At 42.2% G+C, this 22,011-nt stretch overlaps 2 protein-coding genes across 4 annotated transcripts; both read left to right on the top strand.

Moving 5' to 3' along the window:
• The first annotated feature begins 1,725 nt into the window (after window positions 1-1,725).
• On the top strand, window positions 1,726-14,237 carry pcsk1 (proprotein convertase subtilisin/kexin type 1). Of its 2 annotated transcripts, none has more exons than XM_028002185.1 (14): window positions 1,726-2,179; window positions 3,000-3,104; window positions 3,207-3,329; window positions 7,991-8,137; window positions 8,888-8,964; window positions 9,337-9,425; window positions 9,756-9,928; window positions 10,590-10,802; window positions 10,885-10,985; window positions 11,079-11,312; window positions 12,162-12,319; window positions 12,414-12,547; window positions 12,654-12,815; window positions 13,738-14,237. In XM_028002185.1, the coding sequence occupies exons 1-14, from the start codon at window positions 1,991-1,993 to the stop codon at window positions 14,158-14,160; spliced, it is 2,328 nt and encodes a 775-aa protein (XP_027857986.1). In that variant the 5' UTR covers window positions 1,726-1,990; the 3' UTR covers window positions 14,161-14,237. The 2 variants fall into 2 exon arrangements, with proteins under 2 accessions (XP_027857986.1, XP_027857987.1); XM_028002186.1 differs by having other exon boundaries at window positions 1,727-2,179; window positions 13,747-14,236.
• A 3,098-nt stretch (window positions 14,238-17,335) lies between these two features.
• On the top strand, window positions 17,336-21,314 carry LOC114135177 (globoside alpha-1,3-N-acetylgalactosaminyltransferase 1-like). Of its 2 annotated transcripts, XM_028002191.1 has the most exons (3): window positions 17,336-17,588; window positions 19,362-19,424; window positions 19,700-21,314. In XM_028002191.1, exons 1-3 carry the CDS (start codon window positions 17,555-17,557, stop codon window positions 20,656-20,658), a joined length of 1,056 nt encoding a protein of 351 aa, XP_027857992.1. In that variant the 5' UTR covers window positions 17,336-17,554; the 3' UTR covers window positions 20,659-21,314. The 2 variants fall into 2 exon arrangements, with proteins under 2 accessions (XP_027857992.1, XP_027857990.1); XM_028002189.1 differs by lacking the exon at window positions 17,336-17,588 and having other exon boundaries at window positions 18,938-19,424.
• The last annotated feature ends 697 nt before the right edge of the window (window positions 21,315-22,011 follow it).

Genomic DNA, 22,011 nt, shown 5'->3' with positions numbered 1-22,011 from the left:
GAACAGTGACCAGGCTATTAGCCTGCTCGCTCCTTTTTCTGTCCGCTTCTTTGTGTTTGGCTCTCACTTCCTCTGGCTGGGAATGCTTGAATTCATTTCACGGCATTTATCTTTAAAGGCTGCATGTGCTTCATCCTAAAGCATTTTCTTTGTTTTGGGGGATTGGGGGATTGGGGGGGGGGGGGGTCCATCAGCAATGTTTTCATTTAAATATGTTCATATGGCTTGGCTGTGTCATATTCAAGTCATAAACATTTTTTTGTTTGTTTTTGCTGTTTTGTTCTCCCTTCTTGTCATATTAAACCTCCCTGGACGTGCAGCTCAGGTTACAGACCTCAGTACCAGAAGCCATTTATTACCACGATTTCATCACTGCACTTAAGTTGGCTCTTATGTTCCCTCTCTGATATTAGCAAACAAAGTTCACTGTGGGTGTGTGTGTGTGTGTGTGTGTGTGTTTTGTGTGAGTCATGGGTCTTTCCTGTGTTAAATTTTCCGCAACTATCTATAAAACAATATCTATAAAAAAAATATTTATGATCCTGATCATGTCGCCTCTGAAGTGATCTTGTAGTGAGGAAATAGTAAACTGCATGAGCAGGAGACATATTTGCTGCATCGAACGCCTCGTAAAAATATTCACACCCATTTGTAACACATTGTGACTTCACACTGGCATTTTAGTCAAACTTTACTATATTTTTTGATACTTTGTGTGATAGGCTAAAACAAAAGAAATATAATGCTTTCAATTAAAAAAAAATATTTGTTAAGATTCTTTCCTTTACTGTCATCTAATAGTTTTTGTTCGAGCTTGATTTACTTTCCAAAAAGAAATTAAATTGTAGGTCCGCGTGCCAAATATTGACCACAAAATGCAAACCAAACATTTTTACATGAACAAAAGAAGTAAATAAAAACGATGCATTATTGTCATTAATCAACAGGTGTGTGTTGCACCACCATAAAAAAACAAAATGAAATCACAATTGAATCTATGGAGGCTTACTGTTACATAAAGCGTGAAAACGTCTTAAGTTCTGGAATAGTACTTGTTATTATCAGTCTCTATTTCATTAAGTAATTTGATTCATGTGCAGAAATCTACAAACTAAAGAGTGGATTAATGTAACGCACGGTATGCATGCTCCACAGTTCGCATATCTGCTGTTTTATTTCGAAATTGGGCCCCTGGGAGCCCCGCTTTCAATGCTCGGCTGGGTTTCATGGCGGGAGGGAGGAGCTGTCCGGGGTGCTGAAGCTTTTCCCGACGCGACCGCAGCCTGAGGACAGACAGACGGCAGAATCTGCCTCTCAGTTTCTTGAAGCACAATCTGCTTGTTCAGTGCGGACTGGGGTGGAAAAAAAAAAAAAAAAAAAAAAAAGCTCAGACACGCGTGAACGACTCTTGATTATAATCATGACGGCTACGCGCAGACGACAATGCACGTGAGGCAGATGCTGCAGCGCATCCGCCTTCATGATGACGATAAAGAACATATACAAAAATATGTAATCAGATGGGATCTTTGTTGGATGTGGCTGTATTGTTTGTTTGGTTGTTTTTTTTTATCCCCCGAGATAAACACTCGTGTGATATTTTTAGTCCTCCCGCTTAGACGTTCTCCTTCAGGAACTAGCACCCAATCTAAACAGAGGTGGACGCCGGACTGACGTCAGAGTACCAGTAATGTGACGTGTAAGCTCCCCCCTCCTACCAACATCACGACCACAGACGCGCACTGACACCGAGCCCTACCTTTCAGCAGCATTTCCTCTCCCACGACAAGCTGGTTTCTTCCATCTCAGGGAGCTGGTTCCATCAGGAACACCCTGAATTTAACGACTGATTCATCCATTTATGTCATTATTAGAACTGCGCAACATTTACATCTCGCAGGGCTTTCCCCCCCCGTTTTTTTGTGTGGAGATTATCTATATATATATATATATTTTTTTTTTTTTCTCATCTTGTTGATTTCCCTCTGACATGGAAGTGAGATGCCGTCCAGCGGTGATGTGCTGTGTTTTCGCCGTCCTCTGCTCCGCGCTGTCCCGCTCCCAGGCGCTGTCTTACGCGGACAGGCAGTACCTGAACGAGTGGGCTGTGGAGATCCCCGGCGGGCTGTCCGAAGCCGAGGCCATCGCCAAGGAGCTGGACTACCAGCTGGTCCGACAGGTAGGCGACACCCTCACCAACGCCCTGAAGCACCAGCTTTAATTAATAATAATAACAATAATAATAATAATAATAATAATTTGATTTAATTTAATGAAAAAAGGGGGAGTTAATGAATCGTCTCATTTCACTGAGGAAAATAATAATAATAATAAAAAATTGGGCCCGGATTTTTTTTTTTTTTAATCTTGTCCATCACTCCACTTATTCTAAACATGACAAAACCGTGCTAAACCTGCTGACATTCCCTCGGTGATTTTGATTTGCGACTATACATTCCCAGTTTGCCACAGCTTTCAGACATGGTAGTGGCAGCATCATGCTTTGGAATTGGTTTCTTTAGCAGAGAAATTTTAGTTTAGCAGAAAAGAAGAAAGATGTAGGGGAAGGTCTGAACTCTTTGGAGCCTGTTGCTCTGGGCATCAATCGGCGTCCTTCAGCAGTCTTTCAAGTTATCTGCGGACAGTTTATTTTCCAAGGACTTTATATTTCCAGCGATATGTGTAAAGATTAAAACTGGTCTGAGCCTTTATGTGTCAACAGTTTGGCCGATGCAAGCTTTAAAGTCCCTGAAGATGCTGGTCTGATCTGTGTGGGTTATTTTTTATCTTCATTTGAAAAAAATAAAATAAATGAAAGCCTGTAAAGTAACCACTGCTTATCCTGTTACAAACTGATCTACAACCACGTATTACTATATATAATATAATCAGTTGAAATAAAGAGCTAAGAAATAAAAGTGCATTACCAAATGGTTGATTTTATGTTACCTCCAGTTGAGCAGTGTGCTCATCTGTCCACCATCTGACGCTCTCTGCAGATCGGGGCCCTGGAAAACCTCTTCCTGTTCAAACATGGCAGCCACCCTCGCAGAATGAGACGCGGCGCGGAGCACATCACCAGGCAGCTCTCGGAGGATGACCGGGTGGGTTTTTAAGTCTCGGGGTCGTTCTGTACCCGTAAACGCGCTGGAGCTCTCTCGTCTTCAGAGACCGGCAAAATCAAGCCTCTTCATTTGTCGGCGCAGGTGTTGTGGGCAGAGCAGCAGTACGAGAAGCGAAGGAGCAAGCGGGCGGCCCTGAGGGAATGCAGGGACTGCTCAGTGGACAAACTTTTTGACGACCCCATGTGGAACCAGCAGTGGTACCTGGTGAGTTGTAGAACATGTTTTATGTCAGAGGATGTTGCACATTTGTGATTGTGGTTTGAGCGGAAAAGTGTTTTGAGTGGTCATTTACTTCCTGGCTATATGATGTGTACTTTGGGTCTGTTCGCCTGCAGATTGTCTGCTCTCCTCAGAGACCCCTTTTTTACCCCTCCAGGGGGTCTTTTTGTGAGCTCTAGTGTCCCTTATATGAAAGTAGGCTGACAGGAAAGGGTAAGGAGAGGGAAATCCGGGAATCGAACCCTCGTTGAGGACTCAGGGACTCCAAACGTGGGTCGCGCTATCCCCTACGCCACCACAGCACGCCCATCCCGTAGCCTTTTAAGTAGAGATTAATGCAGGCATGTCCAAAGTCCGGCCCGAGGGCCAATCACGGCCCGCGGTCAGATTTCATACGGCCCGCAGCTTCGGTCTTATAATGTATTATTTATGGCCCGCCTGCACTGTGAAACAGAATAAATAAATCATAAAACTTGAAACTGTAATTCCTCCTTTCACCAAATGGTGGCAGCACCACTTTAATACTATCAACCCTTCTCCGCTCATTTCTGCCATGGCCACTGCAAAGAAAACAAGTTTACAGTGAAGGCCGCCGCTTTCAAGAGAGATGGGAATTATAACACTTCTTTTCTGAAAATCAAGCCAATTGTGTTTGTCTAATTTGTAATGAGACGGTTGCCTTGTTTAAGGATTTCAACGTAAAGAGACACTACCAGACTAAACATGCTAACACATACAACAAGCTAACAGGAAGTGACCGTGCTGAAAAAGTGACGCAGCTCCAAGCTGCACTGGCATCACAACAGCGATTCTTCACGCGGACCTGTGAGTCAAAAGAAAATACCACCAAAGCAAGCTACGAAGTTAATGTTAATAGCTAAACATGGCAAACCTTTTACTGAAGATACATTTATCAAAGACTGTGTTATGAAAATGGTGGAGAACATTTTGCCCTGAGAAGAAGCAAGAATTTGAGAAAAATGTTTGCCTGGCAGTAACAGTGTGGCACGGAGAGTTGAGGACATGAAACTGAATGTTTTGAACGGCAACGTCTGTCACTATCAGCAGTGAAGAGCCAAAAGAACATTTATGCACCTGGATTTATGGCACTTATTTTTATTAAACTCTTGAGTAAGATTTGGTTATGAACCTGTAGATGTAGTAAATGACGAGCAAAATTCACTTGTTTTAAGATTTAATAATAACAGACAACTTTGCATTACTTATAACTCCTGTTTAAAATGTTCTTGAGGCAAAGATATTTTTAAACTCATGTAAATTTAAGGTATTTCATACAGTTTGTTCAATGTTATCTGACTCTCCAGATATAAATGAAAGGCAGAATTTGGGTTTTTAGAGTTGTTCTCATTTGCCTGAGTGGCTTATATTTGGTTATTTTGTCATTTGAAAAATTGAGATAATTGTGACAATGAAAATTGTTTTATAACAGTGTGTATTTGCATGAAACGTTTGTAGTTAAAAAATGTCCGAACAAACTATTGGCCCCCGGGCATCTTGACTTTATCAAATCTGGCCCTCTTTGCAAAAAGTTTGGACACCCCTGGATTAATGGGAACACCTCTGCATTTTTCACACGTAAAGCATCAGCTGGTTTGTGTGAATTAATTAATCCAAGTGTTGCGATGGAGAGAATAAACAGTGAATATGCTGCATATGTACACACACCGACATCAGATTGCAATATGGAGGGGCAAAAAAAAGCAGGCAGCGCCAGCCAAGAGAGCTATTTGCTTAATTGGTCACCCGGTCCCTTGTGGAGATGAGAGGGTTTGGGGAGGCCGTAATCCAGTCGGATAGGGTAAGCCAGAACACAATGCATTAAATCCTTATTTAAACGGGACGTTTTGACTGTCACAGGGCATGTAGTTAGAGGAAAGATTGCAATCAAAGCCTCTCTCATATATTCCCACCTTGCAAAAAGTTTTCTTTTTGCCCATGAGCTTTTATGACTTCTTTTAGGACAGCTAGTTGTTTTCTATTGTATTTCATTAGGGGTAAACAATAAAATTAGGCTTAAATGCAAAAACATCCAGCACATTATTGTCAGTCATTTGTCTTGAAAATCATCCTTTTCCTTCTGTGCTGCACTATTTGACGTTGTTCTAATAGGTAAAATCCCAGCTTTATAGTTTTAGTTGCAAAGTTCACACTTGATTTTTTAAAACATTTAAATACAAACATTTGACAAGTGTAGCATGCGTTTGTGTTCGCCTCTGGAAACTTAGTGTGGCTGGATGAAGTGCCTGTGAACTTCAACTTTCAGGTCTTACTCTCGATTGGACGTAGGTCTGGACTTTGACTGGGCCATTCCAACAGATGAACGTATTCTGTTCCTAACCAATGGTGTTCAGCCGCAGTCTAATGTACCTGAATAACACACGACTCGATGCAAGGCATCCGCTAAACTTGATCACTTACTAAGGAGGTTTTTCATCCATTTGACTGGAGTGTGTTAGAGCAGGGATGCATTTCAAAGTTGCATGAAAAGTGAGTGACTTTCAACAACTCAAGGACTGATCTAAACCTTGGTTAATCACAATAAACCATTAATCAATTAATTGCAAGATCAATTAAAATGAGCTTGATAATTTCCATCCTGATGGTTCATATTTTTTTGAAGGACAATTTTTATTGCAGCTACATCCAAATCCGTTTTATTTATGGTTTCGTTGTTTTTTTTTTTTCTCATTTCATTTATTGTTTTTGGTTACTACGTTTTATTTTGGATACTGAAGACATCTTCCTGTTCCAGTGTTGAGTCTTCTTTACAAAATGAAAGTTTATTGGTCTGTAAGAGGGCATTATTATGCCATTATCGATATATCACTTGAAAATCATCTCAAAACAGCAATATTATTATTTACCACAGTGATTGCTGGGACAGTTTATCGTCCAGTATAAGATTGTTATTGTGCCAAGTCGATCTGATGACAAAAAATATTGAAAACAGATCATTTTAAAGCAGTAAAATGCCTTGCATTTTCCAAAAAACGAAAACATCAAGTTATTAATTTTCTACTGCGATTTAATGAATATTATATCCTCTGAGCTACTTTTCTGGAATAAAGTGGCAAACAGAGGCAGAGGAGGAGCATGTTCACCGTCAGCTGTTAAGCTACAGGGAACAGATGTGCTCTGTTATTGACCGGATCACCTCACATGACCTGGATTAACGGGTCAAACAAGTGAGACCGACCAGTTACCCGAAGAGAGCAAATCCTTATTTTAGCCATTTTTGGGGCTTAAACGTCATCAAATTCTTTCCACAAATCTGACTTTAAAAAAAAATTATTGTTAGATGTGTGGACGTCTGAATGACAGATCCGTTCTCTGGGCCTCGACTTTTTTTTGCAGCTGTACTAACAGAACATGAGTCATGCTTGCGGCGACCAAGAAAGCAAATTGAGATGAATCAGCTTTGCCGATGAGGGATGATGACACTAATGGGATCGGCCTCAAAGCGGCGCTTTTTGTGTTTCCACATCAAGCTGTGTCTGTGTCACCGGGAGGACCGGGTTACAACTGGATGCAACAAAAAAAAAACAACAACCCGGCAGCAGATTGAACAACCGAGCGGAGGCATCCCTCTGTTTTTAACATTGTGGCATAAGGCGTTTCCCCACAGAGCCGGCAAAGGAAGGATAACGAAGGAAAATGATTAGATAACACAAAGACTGAGAGGTCATAAAAGACCACAGTGACAGCGATGCTGGCGGACCCGATGGATGCTGATACTGGAGTTAGGGTGGAGCTCTGTGATGCGATCAGAGGTGGAGCGCTGCAGCAGGGAGCGAGAGATGAAGTGTCTTTATCTATTGTGAGTGGGTGACTGCATGAGCCTAATTAGGGGGTGACTCATACATGTGGCCTGAAATTCCTCTCACATGCATGTTCTGCGAGGTTGTCGGTCTGTGCTAATAGTGCATCTCTTTGGGCATTTGTTGTTCACGTCATACCGTCTGTTGTAAAGCAAATCGTCCACAGCTGGAACGGATTCTTGTCCTGAGTGAAAGAGCTGCGATAGGTGAGAGGAGGGGGGAGAGGGGGAGGCAGGGAATCAAAGCGGAGGCCAATGCATCGCAGGGATGACTCATATCTGGCGAGGAGCTCTGCAGCGTAACGCACAATGTGCAGAGCTCTGTTTTTAGTCTGAGCTTCTTCCAGCTCTGAACCACAAAACTTCTCAAAACGGGAAAAGGGGAAGGCTATCGTTCAGTCATCCTCGTCTCCCTCTGATTATGTACATGGAATCACTAAATGTGAGCTGAGCTCCCTCCAGCCCCCCGTGTCCATGTGCACCAGTGTGAGTCTTGAGCGTCAAGATGTTGCATTGAAAGACACAAAAGGCTCAATTATTTTTGACCTTCCAGTCACACTCTCCCTGTGAGTGGTTGTGCAGCAGCAGGAGTGGATTCAAACTCCTGCAAAGAAAAAAGGCTGACAGCCCAGTGATGAATGTCTGTAAAGGTCAGCAGACTCAGCGGGGCGGAGGGAGGAGAAGTTCATTATGATAATTCCTGAAAAGCCTTGTTCAGGTGAAGCGGTCAGAAAGAGATAAGAAGGGTTTTGTTTTTTAAATAATAATTATTAATTAAAGTTTTTCTTTTTCTGTCCTCCACATCCAGCAAGACACGCGGTCGTCGTCCTCGCTGCCGAAGCTGGACCTGCACGTGATCCCCGTCTGGCAGAAGGGCATCACGGGGAAGGGAGTGGTCATCACCGTCCTCGACGACGGACTGGAGTGGAACCACACAGACATCTATGCCAACTACGTAAGACACCGTTTCCATGGAGACAGCCTCCGTCGTCTGGGCCTGCCGTTGCCGTGGCGACGCGCGCCGGCGACACCTCGCGAGGCATTTCGCAGAGGCTGTGATGAGCCTCTGCTGACGCCTGTCAGCTCAGGGGCCTCCAGGCTTTTTGAATTTGTAACTGCTGAGTTTTAAAACGCATGTCTTTGTTTGTTTTTTTTCTTGCATCTGCAAGGCCTCTCTGACTCTTTTATTTATTTATTTATTTCACAAAAAAAATTCCAATCAACAGTGTGATATGGTATGAAAGCAGCGCTTACAGGAGCCATGCACACAGCAAAGAAAAGGAAAGGAGAGCAGAGAGCGAAGATGAGGAATGATGTATGACAACAGCTCCTAATGCGATTAGGCTCAGGCTTATTAATCCAGAGATCAATCAGGCAGAATGTTTATTCATAATAATCAGGGCAAATTTTCAGCATTCATTTGCATAATTTATAATCATTAAAATGACAATCACAGACATCTGATTTCATTGGATATGGAAACTGTTACTGTGAACCAGAGGCAACAGGATGACAGTGAAACTCTTTATTTCATTGTTTTATGAGACTGACAAACAGGAAATAAACGCAGGTTGAGGAAGACCAGGCAGCCTGTCAATTCATGACAAAGTTGTCTGTCAAAAACAATTACAGAATTATTATGTTCTGCATCAGATTCTTCTTTGTATAAAAAAATTCACCCTGCTCCCTTTTATTTTTTTTAAAGGATCCGGCAGCCAGCTACGATTTCAACGACAACGATCCAGATCCTTTCCCCAGATACGACTCCACCAATGAAAACAAGTAAGTCTAGGTTATACTCTTAACCAATCTCAACTTTTTAGTCTCAGACTGAGTTAAGACGGGTTAAACAATTCAATTGTATGTGTTTATGTCTTCATTGCTTCACTCATTTATTCATTTATTTAAATTTTGGATGTTTGTGGTTTTACGATGCGAAGCACTGTGAACTGTCATGTTGCTGAAATGTGCTATACAAGTAAAATTTGTTATGATTTATTTATTTATTTGGGTAAATCTTCCATAAAGAGACTATTTACGGAACTACTTACGGAACTGACACGCTACTTATTTTAGCTATTTGTTTATTTGGTAAAAAACCAAACCTTTCTTAGAGGAAATTAAGATATTTGTGGTTTACTCTTTTCCTTTTAGGCATGGCACCAGGTGTACAGGGGAGATTGCAATGCAGGCTGACAACAACAAATGTGGCGTCGGAGTGGCGTACAACTCCAAGGTTGGAGGTGAGAGCTTTTGATTTGAGCTAAATGTGAGCTTCAGCTTCACCACCTCTTAACGCTGTGTGTGTTTTGTCTTATCTGTTGCTTGTTTGTTTTTATAAGCGGCAGTGTTTGGTTTTGAAATTAAAGATGTAACGCGAGTATTTTAGATTTTGTCTCACCTTTGACTTCCTCTGAACTCTCCACTTGACCCCGATTATCCGAACCTTTTCCTTCACACCACATGGCTGCTTTCATGTCGAAATCTTACTTCTCTGGAGAACCTCAGATAATGTAGCCAAAAAAGTGTGTTGAACTTTAATGTTTCTGTTTGGGTTTTTTTTTAACCCTCAGGAATTCGCATGCTGGATGGGATTGTGACGGATGCCATCGAGGCGAGCTCCATTGGGTTCAACCCCAACCATGTGGACATCTACAGCGCCAGCTGGGGGCCCAACGACGACGGCAAGACCGTGGAGGGTCCTGGCCGCCTGGCCCAGAAAGCATTTGAATACGGTATTCAGCAGGTATAGAAAACATAACACAGACACCATTTTGTACTAGAAAATTATACATGCACCCTCAAACCTTCTGACATTTTTTGACATCGCTACGTCAATACTTTTAGCTGTAACTGCACCAAAGTTTTGGTCTAGAATTGACTCAGGGGTAATGAATACAAATGCATGTTACACATATTTATTTTATTTTTTTTTTTTTAAATCTTTGCTTCAGAATTCGGTGTAACTTTGTGCAAATAATTCCCTAAATCACTCTGACATTTGTTGATGTAATATGTCAAAACGGTTACAAATTCAGGGAGGGTGAATACTTCTGCAAACTACGGTATATTTAGCTGCTGGGGTCTGCTAACATGAGCAATTATATGCAGCAGCGGTGAGAGTCAAATGGATCAGGATCAATATAAAACCATGCAGTGAACTGCTAAGTGTGAAGATTTTAATGACAAAAACGTTGTAAACGTTGCACTGATGCTAATTGAACTCTTTCTTAGAAACATCAAACTACATTCTAAGCTGTCCCTTTTTTTTTATCTTTCATATAAAATAACTGTTTTAATTCATTTTAAACATAGTTTAGGATCAGCTTTAGATTCTAACCAGCAGGAGATTATCTGATTCAGACAACCCAGTATCCTCCTTTTGCTCTCTGTTTCGTCTTGTGTAGGGTCGCAATGGAAAAGGCTCCATCTTCGTCTGGGCATCGGGTAATGGAGGTCGCCAGGGCGATAACTGTGACTGCGACGGCTACACAGACAGCATCTACACCATCTCAATCAGCAGCGCCTCCCAGCAGGGCCTGTCCCCGTGGTACGCCGAGAAGTGCTCCTCCACTCTGGCTACGGCGTACAGCAGCGGAGACTACACCGACCAGAGGATTGTAAGTACAGAGAGGGAGACAGAGCTCATCTACCTCAGGACTTTCTTCATCGAGCCTTCTTTGTTGTTGCTTTTGCCTTCAGACCAGCTCCGATCTTCACGACGACTGCACTCAGACTCACACTGGAACCTCGGCTTCCGCCCCACTGGCTGCTGGGATTTTTGCCCTCGCACTGGAGCAAAAGTATGAGACTCTGCAAGTCACTTAGCAAATCAAAGCTTTGTTTTGCGCGTTTTAATACATGCTCACTGGTCTGCTTGTTTTGTGTTGCCTCAGTCCGGATCTCACGTGGAGGGACCTGCAGCACATTGTGGTGTGGACCTCAGAGTTCGACCCGCTGGCCAATAACCCGGGCTGGAAGAGGAACGGAGCGGGGCTGATGGTGAACAGCCGCTTCGGATTCGGGCTTCTCAACGCCAAAGCACTGGTGGACCTCGCAGACCCAGCCGTGTGGAAACACATGCCGGAGAAGAAGCAGTGCATCGTCAGAGACGACGCTTTTCAGCCAAGGTACAGGGAACATTTTGAGGCAGAGATAATACATTTTGCTGCATAATCCAGCATAGGAGAGCGCTAGAGTAAAAAAAAAAAAGAGTTCAAGTTGATTCTTCACTTTATGCTGGATTAGCAGTCTCAGTATCCCCAACACGCATGTTCTGATTACCTTGTGTTGCCCCTGTTTAATCTGAAAGATTTGCCTCTCCATTTCCTCTGCTCTGCTTAGCAGTCTGGACGGCCCCTCTGGCTTCATGCCAGCTCAAACGCATAAATCCTTTCATTCATGTCTGGGAGGGATTGGGATTAGTTGCATTTTGCAAATGAATGACCAAATGCTGCGAAATCTGCAGACGCATATTGTGTGCACTTGGGACTGCCGCTAAACACGTAACATGGCGGCATGTAACGAGTGCAACTAGGACTTACACTGACCAGGTGTCAAGTCTTGACCAGCGTGTGTAGCCTGACTAGTGTGGAGCTTTGCGAGATCAAGAGAATGATGAGTAGGTCTGTGAAAATGTTGGATAAAGTTGTGAGATAGCAAAAAGAAACTTTCTAGTGTATCACTTTAAATGTGATACAGTCACCAATTGAAAGAAATTTATTATAATTTAATATCTAGGTGAAAAATAGGAGAATTTCCTTTGTGGGCGATACAAATAAAAATATATATATATACAAGATTACCGTACTAAACAAGCCGGTTAAAAGATGATTGTTACTCCTCCAAATTTAAACATAATAATGCATGCTTTTAATAATTGTCCTTCTTTAATAATAGAAATGTCCTGAGCCAGGGGCCATGTGACGTCCTTGGGTTTGTTGACGTCGCAGCCGCAGCTAATTCTATGCGTTCCGCAGGGAGCTGAAGGCGGCTGGAGAGATCACCATAGAGATTCCAACCAAAGCCTGCGAGGGCCAGGAGAACGCCATCCGCTCCCTGGAGCACGTGCAGGTGGAGGCCAGCATTGAATACACCCGGAGAGGAGACCTGCACATCACCCTTACCTCCCCCGCAGGTCAGAGATGTGCACACATGAACACAAGGATGTGTGGCAAACAATAAACCCAGATGTAGTTGTAAACAGTTCGCTCCTTTGGGTGTTGCCTCAGGTACAACCACCGTGCTTCTGGCTGAGAGAGAAAGAGACACGTCATCCAACGGCTTCAAAAACTGGGACTTTATGTCGGTGCACACCTGGGGAGAAGACCCTGCTGGTACTTGGACATTGAAGATCACAGATACTGTGAGGGTTTTTTTTTAGTTTACAAATCAGTACATCATATTGCTTGTTTTGTAGATGTATTGAGTATCTCCTATTGCCTTTTAAGCCCTCGTATTCTTTTACGCAGTCGGGGCGAATGGAGAACAAGGGGCGGATCTTGAACTGGAAGCTGATACTCCACGGAACATCGGAAAAGCCGGAACACATGAAGAAACCTCGAGTCTACATTCCTTATAATGCCGTTCAGAATGACCGGCGTGGGGTGGAGCACATGGATGACATGATGGAGGTGAGCCTCGAACTTTTTCTGATGTCGTCGAACAGCCAAAAACTTTAAGGCGTTTTCATTGGGATTTGAGTGGAACTACATTTTGCTGCAATTACAGCTTTAGGTCTTCAGTAATACGTCTTTGCCGCCTTTGGACGTGCAGAGAAGATCCCCCCCCCCCCCCCCCCCCCCCCCCCCCCCCAATCTTCTTTGCAAATTCAGCCACAGTTAGACTTGCTGGAGAGCAGCTGCCTGTCAAACATTCATTTCCAAGATCCCTCCTTAGATTTAGGTCAGAATAATGAGTGCACCATTTTAACACATAAAAGTACCTTAACTAAACTGCTGAATTGTAGCTCATGCTGTACTCTTAGAATTGCTACTCTTATAGGTTTTCTTCAGCCTATTAGCTTTTAAAGAGCTTCTGGAAAAATATTCACCTCCTTCACTTTCTTCACTTTTTTCCATGTTACAGCCTTTTTTCAAATTGTATTAAAATAGCTTCAAAATTTTACACAGAAATACCCAACTGAGACAACAATGGCAGAAATGTGTAGAGATATTTGTAAAATCACATTTATATAAGTAATGTCTATATATATATTTATACAGAGAGGTTTTTGGTATGTGTAGCCTGGCAAATGGCAGCAACGGTATTTTCAAGGCTGGATCTGAGAAAGATAAGATGCAAAACTCGGCCGCAGGCTCAAAGCTGGTCCTGGTGCCGTCTCAGATATTAAGACTCATTTCTCGGCTTCTCCGTCCAATCCATAAAGATGAGATCAATTTTTGTCTTACACGCTATCACATCAGTTCTGCTAAAGCCAAATGAAACACAATGCAACCCGCACGCACATTCTGAGGATTATCTCTGTTTTTTGTTTTTTTTTCTTCTTACAATCTGCGACATGACCAAATGCCGTGTCTTCTTTGTGTCTTGTTGGTGACACAGGAACCCACGCAGCCCCGCCCCCCTCAGAAGACCGGGGCTGCAGAAGCCTCTCCTTCAGTCTCAGAGAAGGAGCCCAAAAGCCCCTCAAGCGGTTCCCCACGCCGCCCTTCCCTGGCCCTGCTACGTCTCCTTCAGATGGCTTTCAAACAACAGGCCACCTCGTCGCAGCGTCCCGGGGCCACAGCGAGGCCCCTCTCTGCCCGGAGGAAGCAGCAAAGTCGGGGTTTTCTCCCTCTTCCTACGAAACTCCCAGCTCATAAGCTGTACCAGGCTCTGGACTTGATCAACAAGTTTAGCGGGCCGGGGGACAGCCTCTACAGTGACTACAGCGACGGCTTCTACAACATCAAGCCGTACAAGCACAGAAACGACCGGCTGCTGCAGGCCCTGTTTGAAATGCTGGATGACGAGTAGAAGCAAGGGAGGCGCAAGACGCAGGGGGAGAGGAGAGAAGAGAAGAGGAGAGGAGAGGAGAGGAGAGGAGAGGAGAGGAGAGGAGAGGAGAGGAGAGGAGAGGAGAGGAGAGGAGAGGAGAGGAGAGGAGAGGAGAGGAGAGGAGAGGAGAGGAGAGGAGAGAGCGGAGGAACAAGACAAAGAGATGAAAGAAGGCAGCCGGATGTCAAAACCTCTAAAGGGAACCTTGAGATGAGAAATACCCAAAATGCTGCATTTCTGATTATCTACTTCTAATCCATAACTGTCTGTAGATCCGTTCTTTCATCCAGTCCTTTAGAGCAGTAAACTCTTTATTTCCAACATGGACTTGTTTGGAGCCTGCGTGCTGTAAAGTATATCCTCATGTGGAGCATCTAAATGCATTTAACCAGAAAACAAAGGGATGTAGGAAGTTTCGGTGGCCTTGGCTCTCTTCTCTTTACTGCCTGCTTAAGCATGCCACCGTTAGAATATACGTTTTGCAGTAGTATCTATTTCTATATTGTCATCTGGAAACAATGATTGTAATATGGTTTGAAAGCCCTTTTAAGCAAATCCCATCTATATGTAGTTATTCCTGATGCTCTGAGCTACTGTAATAACTTTTTTTCTTTACCTCTGAGTAAAAGTTTATTCTATAAAGCTGAAAGGAAGTTAGATAAATCTGAAAAATTCCAGAAACAAATTGCAAAATGCTAAATTGATACTCTCTTTAAATTATTTTGAAAATGTTGGCTTTCGATCTGTTCTCAGGGTGTCAACAAGCAACACAATAATAGCTTTATTTTCTATATACTTACAAGTATTATGAGAAATAAATGTTATTCAGAAAAATGATTTGCTATCTAAGTAAGCAAATACAAATGTTTTAACTTGCAAATCAATAAGGATAAACAAATGTAAAAAAATAAAAAAGGAATTTAAAAATCACAAAAAGCTAAGCAAATACCCCAGCAGTTTATTTTTTATTTTTTTTGAGTGCAATGCTGCATTAAAGAAATTATTTTTCTATAGATGATTTAAGCCTGTGAAATGAGTTTAATAAGACATCAGAACCTTTTAAAAATGTATTTCTTTGTGGTTTCCGGTCACACAGTTTGTGGCTGCAAAGTCTGTATGGTTATAAATATGTATAACTACAAACACTGCCAAAAATGTTGTTGTCGAAAAGCTTCGCAAAAGGAAGAAAAAAAAATTGTTTTCCAGCGTATGTACCAGTGGGGAAAAGAAAAAAGAAGAAAAAACTTCACCTGGCCCAAACCTCTGTAGAATAGGGGCTGAATCCTGCAGCATCAAAGCACATTCCTGTTGAACGCCTTAATTTCTGCTATGATTACTGGGCACATTTAATCTCCGTTTAATGTTGATCAGTTTTGCTGGATTTAGCATTTAGTGTTTGTGACATGAATCCCTCTGGAAGCCGTCACGGGGAGTCTCTGCTCTCTGCCTCGGGTCGCCGCCTCAGCAAAGTGACCCGTTTGGTTAAAAGCTTTTCGTGCTCCAACTCACCTTTCCTTCAGAGCAGCCCGTGCTGCTTTCTTAAACACTTCTGTTGACAGGTTTTTCAGTCAAACGTCGTTTACACAAGTTAACGTTACGTTGCCATTTCTGTATGGATGTATAAAAAAAAATAATAATCTGAAATTTATCGAATAAACTGCAAAGTGATAACTTGAGTCTGAGGTGATTTTGTCGGGATGCGGAGCGGTTTTTTTTTTATTTTTTTAGGGACATTATTACCTGTGACCACAGTAAAAACCTTGTGTGGTTTGTGAGTGAAAATGTCAATAAATACAGAAAATAAGAGTTTTTGCTATATTTTCAAAAACCCTTCCAATAATTTCTCTCTTTCAGCTATAAAAATTTCAACTGCACACTTACTTTTTGTAAAGGTTTTGTTGGCTCTAGTGGCCTTTATTTGAAAGTAGTTAGACAGGAAAGAGGGGGAAGACATGCGGCAAATGTCGCCTGGCCGGGAATTGAACCAGCGACCACCGCCACAAGGATTATGGCCTAAATATATGGGCCCTGTTTTGCCCCTGGGCCACCACAGCACCCCAACTACACACTTATTTTGCTCAACATAATTACTTTTTTCTGCCATGAATTCAAGTAATGCCATAGTTGTTTATCTGTTTATTCTAAAATAGTACTGACTTCCTATTGATATGTTATGATTATTTGCGATTGTGTAGTCTGGCAATTACCTGTTTTTATTTTCTTTTTGTTATTTTTGAGTCAATCGTGTTTCGTCTCCTTTCACAAATTTTTCAAAATAGCTTCCTTGAATTTTGTCCCGTTTTTCCCGACAGAGCTGCTGTGACTGAGTCGGGTTTGAATGGCAGCCTTGTTCCCACACGGCTCACCTCTGCTGACCAAACAACACACAGTCACCAATCCAGAAAATAGTAACAAACATTGCTTTTTGTCAATACTCATCTTATAACATTGGTCAATGTTTCATTTACTGTCCAAAAGCGACTCTAACCAGATGGGGGCTTTAGTCTTGATTTAAAGGAACTCATGTTTCAGCTGTTTTGCAGTTTTCTTCAGTTTCAGATTTGTGGTGCATAGAAGCTGAATGCTGCGTCTCCATGTTTGGTTCTGGTTCTGGGACTGCAGAACAAGCCAGAACAAGAAAACCTGACGCCTTTCAAAAAGTAAGGCCTAAACAAGGCTGAATATGTAAAGCGACGAAGCTCCATATTTTCACAGTGAATCGGTTTTAGCATACTTACTATGCCATCTGCTGGTCTGATTTTGCTCAAACGTCCTCTCATGTTTTCCATGCAGTCGTGTGTCTATTTCCAACTAAATATCTCCACCTCGTGGACAAAACAAATCCAACGTCAGTACTAAGTTCAACTGTAAATAAAGCAAGTAAAACCCAGACATTTAGTGATTCTCTACTCTGAGCTTCTAACCCCAGTGTGGGAAGGAAGCTAAATTGTTTATCTCTGCTGTTTCTTGATTTTGTGTACATTTTCAGCAGTTGCACTTCCCTGGTTTTGTTTCCCTCAACTCCTCCCCACACATCTGGCTGTCTGGATTTTGCTCCTAGAGTCAAAGCTGCAGAAAAAAAAAAAAAACAAAAAAAAAAATGTTAAGAGGAATGTGAGAGGGGGGGGAGCTGCTGGAAAGAAGATTCAGTATGAGCAGCAAGAGGAGAGGAAAATAATCTGAAAGCCATGAGGAGGAGAGAGAATCTGAAGCTTTGGAAAACCAGTGGCCAAACACCGTGGTTTTAATGGCAAACGCTCAGGAAGAGGCTGGCTGAGCTACCCAGAGAAATACACACAATGGGCAGAAATAGTTTCCTGCACTGTTAGATTAGATTAGGTTTTGAGAGTTTAAACCAACGACCGATAGCAGTATGGCACTTTTCCTGTTCTGCAAGTCTCCTGCAGGTTAGTAGACTCTCCAGGGGCAACGCGCAGTCTCTTTCTTTGGTCATTTTTTTTGTTCTCCTAATTTATTGATCATTGGCAGCTGCGTATGTGTGTCGCATGTGAGTTAAAGTTGCTTTTGTTCTGAAAGTTGTAGCTGAAATCCATTTCAGAAATTCGTCAAGTAAAACGGAAAAAGCCCACGGGACTTGCATGCCTTCAAAGATGTTTGACATCTAACTGTCTCATTTGTTTTCTATTTTTTGCCTAAAGTATCACATGAGGTCTTGCAGATTACATGCTTTTATTCATCTAAATGTCATTTTTATCTTGTTATTTTCCTCCCTCCAAGTCAAAACAGACAATTACAGCAGAAAACTTTGGGTTTCAAACTGCAACAAAAAACAATAGTGTGGTAAAGTAGTTGCCCCCTTACAGATTTATTTTCTTTAATGCTTTTATTTGACCACACTTAAACATTTTAGAGCATGAAACAAATCTGAATATCAAACAAAAATCACATGATGAAATACAAAAAGCAAAAAGGTTTTTAATTACATGAAAAAAAGCAACTTATCTGGTTGTGAGGAAAAGAAAGTTGTTACCTATTAACCCATAACCACAGCTGATCAACATAGGATTAAAAACAATACTTAAATGGGGGTATTATGTAAAATCAACTTCTTGAGCTTTACATCATGTTCTAATGTTATTCCATCACCAAAAACATACCTGGGAGTGTTGCTTTGATTCTTTCATGCATGTTTGAGAAATCCTTTAATCTCCTGTGGCAACCATTTGTGATGCCTAAACGTTTGCTCTCTCCAAGCATCGCCTATTTCCACAAAGCTCCGCCGTGCAGTCACCACAGAGCAACTCGTCAACTCCTACAGACTAGCAGCAGCAGCAGCAGAAATCCTCAAACATGGTGGAACTGAACATCTGCTGAGCTCATCATACTAACTACTTTGCAGTCCAACTCTCGTAACAATAATGGTTGTAGGCAGCATAATGGAGGAGCATTGTTGTGATGACTTGTTGCAAAAGGAATATCAGAAAGAGCAGGAGCTTCTTAAAGCCATAGAGGGCTAATTTCAAGATGTCAAATTGCAAAGTCAAATTGCTTTTGAGTTATGTTTGATAAATTCAGGATTTTTATAGCAACTGAAGGTAATATAGTTACTTGATTATGCTATGAGATGACACTATGTGCCTGGAAAATATCGACCCTGTAACCAGAACCTACCTGACAACATGAAGTTGACTAGATTATCTAAAAAAAAAAACAACTAAAAGAAAACATCATGTCCCAATTTCAAGAAATTTAAGAACAGATCAGAAAAAAAAATCTAAAATAAATGTTGAAGGAGAAGGTCAGGTCAGGACTTAAACTCAAGCACCCCAAGGTAGCAAGTCCACCTCTGGATGGATCAAAATAAATTTACTTTTAGGAGTGGTCTGACATTGAAATAAATTCAGATGCTGTAGCTTGACCTTTAACAGGCTGTTCATGTTTAAAACTCCTCAGGTTGAGTGAATTAATGTAATCCTGCACAGAGGAGTGGAAAAACATTTCTTCACAGGGAAGTAAAAAGCTTGAGCAGATCAAAACTGGTTTTATATGTTTGCCCAGGTTATCTTTGTCTTCATTTTTAAAATGTTTAAGTTGCATGAAAACAGCTAACATGGAAGAAATCTCAAAGAAGGTGAAAAAAAAAACCCATCACTGCACTAGAGTGGATGAGGACAAGTTGCCGCTGTTTCACTGTGCACTGTGTGTTTGTCGTCATGCAGGCCCAGTCAGAATGAACAGAATACAGCTCCTTCTGTGCTGTTTTCTACTGTCTCTTATCATATGTAAGTATACAGAGCAATATGTTCTTTCACTTTGTATCAGGACAATGCATGCACACCGAAAAATGTGCTGAACAGACCTACTTGGACCTTAGATGAGTTGTGGGCCTAATAGTTATAACAGTTGCTTCTGATCATTTTTATAAAGATAATTTCTGTATTTTGCTACATTTCTAGCAGAGTTTTAAACTTATCTGTCTCAGTGTTGATTACTTTCCATATCAAAGTACAGTACAGTATGGTTTTTGTTCTTAAATGACAACTTTTTGTCTCTCTAGACTTCTTTAATGGACGTAGAGCTGCTGCCAGTTTGGAGTCAGCCCATCCCTTGTCTCAGGTGTTGGGAATGAAGGATGGAATGATACTGAAAGACATGTCTTCAATGAAGACAGTGGACTCAAAAACTCCACAGGAGACATCATGGGGAGCCCCTATGGTTTGGGGTGACAGCCACAATTCGGTGTGGCGCAGGGCAAAACTCTCAGAACGAGGAATTCGCATAGGCCTGTTGGCCCTTGTGGTGGGAACTTACGCCCGGTTTGTCCGTCATTTCCTCTACTCAGCCGAAAACCACTTTCTCCCTGGTCAGATGGTCACGTATTACATTCTTACAGACAACCCCCGCACTCTGGATCCTCCGGTTGAGCTGGGCCCTGGACGACAGATGAAGATGCTTCCGGCTGCGGAGCTGCCTGGCTGGGACAGGTTGGCTTACCGTCGCATGGTGCTGTTCGCTGAAGCCATCTGGGGGTCCATTGGCAAAGAGGTCGACTACATCTTCTGCGCTGACATTGACCAGGAGTTTGTGGGCCCAGTAGGGGAAGAAATCCTTGGGGATCTGGTGGCTACACTACACCCAGAGTTTTTTGAAATGCCACGAAACAATTTCCCTTACGAAGACCAAGAAGAGTCATCCGCTTGCGTAGAGGAGGACGAGGGAGACTACTATTATACATCAGAGTTTTATGGCGGGGTGGTTTCTCAGATGCGCAGACTTGCTCGGGAGTGTTCTCTGCTTATACTTCAGGACCAGGCGAACAACATGATGGCCAAAGGACTGGAGGAAAGCTACTTAAACCGCTACCTGATCGACCACAGACCTACCTGTGTGCTCTCACCAGAGTACAGCTGGTGGGATTCGCCCCTTACTGCCCATGTGCCTAAAAAAAGACTGGTCTCATTGGGAAGGCAGTGTGAGGCTTATGACATAGAGAAGAGAGAACTACAGAGGTGTTGAAATTTAAAAAAAAGGAAAGACAAGACAGTAATGCAATTTGCACTCATTTATATACACAGTGGTGTGCAAAGTATTCATGCTCTTTGCACGTTTTCAAATCAGAACAAACTCCAGGGTGTTTTATTGGTCTCCATTAGGGGAATTGCCAAGAGGTTTGATCTAAACCACCCCATTGTAGCTTTGGCTGTAACTGTAATGTCGTTGCCATGGTGTAAGGTGAACATCCATGCCACTCTCAAGTCTGCTCTCTTGCAAGTTTTCTTCCAGTATTCTCCTGTCTTTAGATCCATCCATTATCTTTGACAAGCTGCCCTTTCTCTCATAAAGAAAAGCATCCCCACACCATAATTCCGCCTCCACCATGTTTCAATGGTGCGTCCAAGTTGAACTCCAATGTTAGTTTTCCATTATACATGGTGTTTTGCAACTTTTTCCAGGTAACTGATGTGTCCCTGGCACATGGTGGTGCCAAACTGCAAATGGGATTTCTTCAGCACTCTAGACTTCCTCTTGCCTCTCTTCCACGAAGGAGTGGATAACTAACAGTTGTCCTGTCAACAGATACTCCTACCTAAGATGTTAATCTGCACCGTCTCCATGGCTGCTTCTCCTATTGATGCTGTCAGGCATATCAGTTAAAAATCTCCTAAACTTTATCACTGACCTGTCTTTTGTTTTCCTTGGTCTTCATGATGCTATTTACTCACGGATTTACTTCAACAAACCACCAAGGTCTCCACCAAACAGCTGGATTATATATACTGAAATTAATTCCGTTACATTTGTGGTTGTAATGTGCTAAAATGTGAAGGTCGAGGAAAGAAAACAGTATTTTTGCAAGGCACGTTTTCCATGGAGGTGGAAAACGTGGCATTTCACAAGACAACTGAAAAAAAATCAATGTAATGAGAATGCAAATAATAAAAAAAATCTCCATAAAAGATTCCTTTTATTTTTATGGTCTGTTTTGTGAGATAACAAATGGGTCAAGCAATCGTGCTAGAGCTAGCTGCACAACCTGCACTGAATTAAAGGTCCATTGGTGTCAATAGCGCCTTTCCATGGACACTCTCTCTTCCCCCAGCAGACAAAGAGAAACTGACCTGTCTCTGCAAACAAAGCACTGTCCTCTCCATTAATGTCAGCCTCAGAGATACTGCTCCAGTGGCTTTGTGGTCGGCAGTGATAAGAGACAACAGTAAGTGCACACTTTCCCCACAGTGGCCAATCATTAACTGAAAGAGCCGCTGTCCCAAGGTCTTTAAAGACCAGGTGGGTGAAAATAGACTCAAATTGGGAGTTGTTTTTCTATGTTGCACGTGGAAAGAATTTGGGGTTATGACAAGAATGTAT

The sequence above is a fragment of the Xiphophorus couchianus genome, chromosome 20, assembly GCF_001444195.1.
Source record: "Xiphophorus couchianus chromosome 20, X_couchianus-1.0, whole genome shotgun sequence".
Lineage (NCBI taxonomy): Eukaryota > Metazoa > Chordata > Actinopteri > Cyprinodontiformes > Poeciliidae > Xiphophorus > Xiphophorus couchianus.
Note: the sequence above shows the minus strand (reverse complement) of the source record. Positions and strands in the feature narration are given on the sequence as shown.

What these genes read in the sequence shown, in the direction of transcription:
- pcsk1 (XM_028002185.1), top strand. Translation starts at nt 1,991, where the DNA reads ATGGAAGTGAGATGCCGTCCAGCGGTGATGTGCTGTGTTTTCGCCGTC. An exon ending in AGCTCTCGGAGGATGACCGG is followed by an intron (nt 3,105 to 3,206) that starts GTGGGTTTTTAA and finishes TTGTCGGCGCAG; the next exon opens with GTGTTGTGGGCAGAGCAGCA. An exon ending in GACGACGCTTTTCAGCCAAG is followed by an intron (nt 11,313 to 12,161) that starts GTACAGGGAACA and finishes TGCGTTCCGCAG; the next exon opens with GGAGCTGAAGGCGGCTGGAG.
- LOC114135177 (XM_028002189.1), top strand. Translation starts at nt 19,238, where the DNA reads ATGAAAACAGCTAACATGGAAGAAATCTCAAAGAAGGTGAAAAAAAAA. An exon ending in TCTACTGTCTCTTATCATAT is followed by an intron (nt 19,425 to 19,699) that starts GTAAGTATACAG and finishes TTGTCTCTCTAG; the next exon opens with ACTTCTTTAATGGACGTAGA.